The 5,116-nt window shown below is 36.3% G+C and overlaps 1 protein-coding gene across 1 annotated transcript in view; it reads right to left on the bottom strand.

The window, feature by feature from the left end:
- The window catches only part of LOC107732354 (protein enabled homolog), an 82,202-nt gene that overhangs the window by 53,873 nt on the left and 23,213 nt on the right, over positions 1–5,116 (bottom strand). Inside the window, exon 3 of the mRNA XM_016543650.1 lies at positions 4,078–4,255. Within this exon, the coding sequence (XP_016399136.1) occupies positions 4,078–4,255 (178 nt within the window). The remainder of the gene's footprint in view (positions 1–4,077; positions 4,256–5,116) is intronic.

Here is a 5,116-nt window from a genome sequence, read left to right as displayed (position 1 = left end):
GTGGCGGTCAATGTGGATATTGTGGATGAGTTCTTCTGTGTCATCATGTTCTATTAGTTCTACAGCTTCAGTTTCTGAACTTTCACGCTTAGTAACACATACAGCTGTTCCCTCACCACAGTGAAACAGTGAAAAGGGACTTTCAACAGTGTTGCGTTCCGAACGTTGTTTAAGCGACATACACCGGTATTGCGGTATTTAAAAAATTCATATCATAACAAAAATAAACACCGGTATTCGGTATGAACCGGTATCCCGCCCAGCACTAACATATGCCCAAACGAACCGAGCTAAGGGGGGAAACGCGTCAGGTTCCGAAACAACAGGCCAGGTGTGAAAGCACCCTAAAACAAAAATCTCACAGTAAACAGCATTTTACATCATTCATTCAATGCTTTTTGGATTGCAACAGTCAGAGGACTTGGACTGCAAGGCTATCTGCACATCAGCAAAGTATGCATAATTAACATTGCTTTGCATAATTAACTGCCATGCTATCAGGTAATTAATAGACAGTAATAAAGGCCACAGAGTCTGAAGCTTCCTGTAGTGATAACAGGAGCCCAGAGCTGTGACTAAATAACTTTCCATAGCGAGATTAGAGAGACAAAGAACTGAAGGTCATGGAAAATGGCAAGTCACCATTTCTGCATTGCTTGAATAAATATTATTTCACAAAATGCCTTTTCTTCCTTCTCAGATACAAAAAGAGAACCGAACTGTGGAGAATACAGCAAACTCTTACTGTGGTACTTTGATGGTGGAAAAATATTCTGGGTGGGAGGAAAAAATATTTTTCACATTTTTTCCTTTCTCTCGCAAAGATATTTTCGATCTCTCGCAAAACCAGTTGAGTTCGGACAAACTCTTCCTTTACTTTACAGCTTGTAGTGGTTCATACAGCTACATACGTTCACAATGTAGCAGTTCATAGAGTTTTATTTTGAACTTGGACTCAAGTATAAAGAAATAAAGTCAGTGCTTATAGTTCAAGACACGTAATGCGCAATGTGGCTTAATATACTAAAACAGTGACATTGGAGGCCCAAATTTGGTATTGATAAATACTATATACTATAATATATTAATAACCTTATTAATAATATTACTATTAATAAAGCAGAATAGCCATGAACGCAACGCACTAATGCACGTTAAGCTTTTTCTCCCCCATAGAAAACAGTTACAGAAAACGCTTAAGGTAGGCTAATGGACAAAGACGGTAAAAAAATAAGACAAAATCTGGTACACAATTTATTAATAATATATATATTATGCACAGGAAAGCAGACGAGCCCAGAATATGAATGGAATACGTAAAGTTTCACGTATTTTCTCCCCTGTAGAAAAACATTATAAACTCTTAACGTGGCTTAATGGATTACCGCATTGTTTTCCTGTACATAGTATAAATTAAATATAAAATTTGGGCTTTTTATATCACTGTCTTCTAGGGGTTGCACCGAATCTAGTCAACTTCAATGCTCTGCCATGACGCTTTAAGCTTGACATCGACTAGTCGCTGGTCCTATAGAGGGCGCAACAGGATAAGAAATCTTTGAAGGACTTCCACATTTACGCTTTGTTTCCAAACAGTTAAAATGACAAATAAATGCATACTCTGAAAGCGCACCACAAGACACGTGTGATTATATTACTGGATGCTCGAAATTGAACGAGAGAATGCACAATTTAAACAGCTTATTGTACAGGTAAGTTAATTGCTGTTCTAATCTAATGTGCTGCTGCACTGTAATGCACACACATTACAGACAGTAGCTCGTACATCACGCACAGATAGCGCGCACACAGAATCATTTAGCGCGTAAATGTATTGTCATTCACGGTATTTAGAAGTGCCTACGATAACAATATCGTGCATATTCATTACCGTGATATATCGCATTACCGAATACCGGCACAAGTCTAATGCCGACTCGACTTTCATCACATAAAAGTCGACTTTAAAAAATCAGAAGTCATTCAACCCCTACCGTCTTCTTATATTAAGGCACGTTAATCACAGTTTTCTATGGGGAAGATAAAATAAAACTATGAAACGCTACATTGTGGACGTACGGAGCTGTATGAACCACTGCAAGCTGTAAAGTAAACAGGACGTGTTTGATCGAACTCAACTGGTTTTGCGAGAGAACACAAATGGTCTTTGCGAGAACCAAAAAGTTTTGCGAGGAAACGTAAATATCTTTGCGAGAGAACGCAAACATTTGCGAGGGAACGCAAATATCTTTGCGAGAGAATGCAAAGTTTCTTGAGGGAACGCAAAAGTTCTGCGAGAGAATGCAAAAAATTTGAAAAATATTTTTTCCTCCAACCCAAATTTTTTCCCCAATTTTTTTTTTAAATGGATTGTTAACTGTGTAAACTTCAACTTTATCTTCATTAACAGAAATAAAGCTGAAAAAATAAAATAAAATATGCATTACACATAGAAATGCTGCCTTAGCCAATAACTGAAATAAAAATAATAAAAAACAATAAACAAAAAACAACAAAAAAAAATAAACAATTGATAAAACTAAAATGAAAATTAAATAATAAAAAATAAATAATAATAATAATTATATAGTTATATATAATTCTAAATTATCGCACCTCAGAATTCAGTCAGTCTCACAAACTGTGACATTCATATTTATTCTATACATCACTAAAACACCATTTTCCTATAATAAAAGCCTGACTGAATAGAATCCAACTTGCTGCAATGGATACAAACAATCCTTTCAAAAGCTTCCTTGCCTCAAACACACAGTGTGGGGTCAACAGAATGACCTTACTATTGTGATACACAGTAGAAAAGAGAACAGCTCAATATGCAACAGTTCAGGACTCACGGATCAGCCATATCTCAAAGAGACAAGCAGAGTCCGGTCCACAAAACAAAGCATCATCTGTTTCTAATAGGGAAAACAACCTCAGCAATGAACTGCCCTGACATGCTGAGAACATTGAGCTCAGTGTGGGGAATGACCCCCCGCTGTGACCGTGACAGGGTCTCAGACAGCAGAGGAAAAAAGGCCGAAAGCGACACGTGTATGTACACATGCACACGCAACCACTGCAGACAAATGGATTTCATGGAGACTGTTATACACAAGCCGAGGCACCTCCTCCTAAACCCAATCAGAGCAATCAGAGGTAACCCAGACTCTCACTCTCATAAACAACATGCATACCAAACAAAACCCCTGTGAGCGGGCCCCGTTTGCTAAATTACAATTAATTGAGCACAATAGGCTGAGTCTGGCTCCAAATGTGACCTCACTAACTGGGCAGAGAACAGAACACAATTACGTTCTGCAGAGCTCACTAGCACTAAACAAAAACAGTGAAAGACCATTTACTAATTAGACTGTTTTTAACATATTTAAATAGTGTCTAACATAGAATAAAAGCACAAAGTGCAGCATCAGCGATCTTACAGTAAAGCAACAAGCCATGTGCGTTACAGTGTTTTTAACAGGGACATGGGATGAGGTTACTGTGGTACAAAATCACTGATGAAAATCCTGGAACGTGATAACTAATATGATAACTAATCATTTTGAAATAACAGTAATGTGTCACCAAAATACTACTATAAAAACAATAATAAAAATAATAACAATAACATTTCTAGAAACGATTAAAATGGTTAACCAAATAATAATAATTGCATTTTTTTTTTAATTAATAAATTTTTATTTCTTTGAACGTGATTCAACCAAGAATCATTATAAATGACAACAATAATACTTTTTTGTTATTATCATTATTGTTATAATATTAATTTATATATTTGTTTAATCATTTTAATGGTTTAGAAATGTGGCACTTATTTTTTATTTAATTAACTCTTATACTTTTAATTTTAATAAACTTTTATTTTACAGCGTTGAACATGATTCACCCTAAAATCTTTAGAACTAGCCTATAATTATTCAATACACTGTAAGAAGGATGATTCTGCAGAATATTCTGAAGTAGTTCCAAAATGATTCTTCAGAAGAATCCAGTTCACACAATTCACACGTCATTAAGCTTCGCACGCTGGTGTGAAAACAGCATTCTCACCTGCATCCTGAGAGTTCAGCACCTCCAGGGCATGCATCATGGCACTGGCAAATACATTGGCATCCTCTTTGCTGCCAAAGTTAAGGCCGTACACCTGCCGTGCATCTCGCCACTGGTGAAACGTTTGTGTGGCCTGGTTGTATTTCAGCCCCTTGGGAATGGCACAATTTATTACCACCTGTTGACAGAAGAGAACAGCATATATTCAAATCAATGCTTGAAAATCATATAATTTGAAATGCAAGCCCTAACTAAACTGTATGTGTATGTGAGCGGAGTGGAGTGTCAACAATTTCCCCTCTGCGCTCCGAGCATTTAATAATCACTCCGCTCCGGGTTCACCATTTCCCGCTCCCGCTCCACTCCTCGCTCACTGATATCAGAAACACCGCTCCGCGTCTAAAGTATTTCAGTATGTTTAAAATATCACAGTTCTGTTCATAATGTATATTAAAAAATAAAATAAATAAAATAACAAGAGAGTTTCAAAGTGGCTTATTGGAACACTAGTGTGCAAACTTTTTTCCTACCACATGACAAGCTAATAACATTGTAGTCAGCATTAAAATGTATAATTGCTGCTTTTTGCGGTGCAAATTTGAGATGAAAATAACAGTGGGCCAGTATCTAGAAGGAACAAACTAATTCCTTGAGAACTATAACTTCCCGCTCATATCCATTGCCGTCATCATAGAATTCACATTCTTTCTGATTTGAGTGATCCTTCTCTATCAAGCTAGCTAAATATGTTTAACATGTGAATTCTTGCTAAATATTAGGGGTGCGACGGTTCAACTTACTCACGGTTCGGTTTGTATCACGGTTTTAGAGTCACGGTTTCAGTACAGTTCGGTATGTGCTATGTTTAGGGAAAAAACTATATTGTCAAATAAAAATAAAGAAAATATGAACAAATAATATAACTACAAGCAACAGCACAAATAAATAAACAGTGAAAAAAGATACAAATAAAATAAACAGTGCTTTTTTAGTTTTTTTTTTAGGTAGGTCTAACAGTTTTTAGGTACAGAAATTGAAT

This window comes from Sinocyclocheilus rhinocerous, unplaced genomic scaffold, assembly GCF_001515625.1.
Source record: "Sinocyclocheilus rhinocerous isolate Xijiao unplaced genomic scaffold, SAMN03320098_v1.1 scaffold68, whole genome shotgun sequence".
NCBI classification, from domain to species: Eukaryota; Metazoa; Chordata; class Actinopteri; order Cypriniformes; family Cyprinidae; genus Sinocyclocheilus; species Sinocyclocheilus rhinocerous.
The sequence above is the reverse complement of the archived record's forward strand: the minus strand, read 5'-3'. Positions and strand labels throughout refer to the sequence as shown.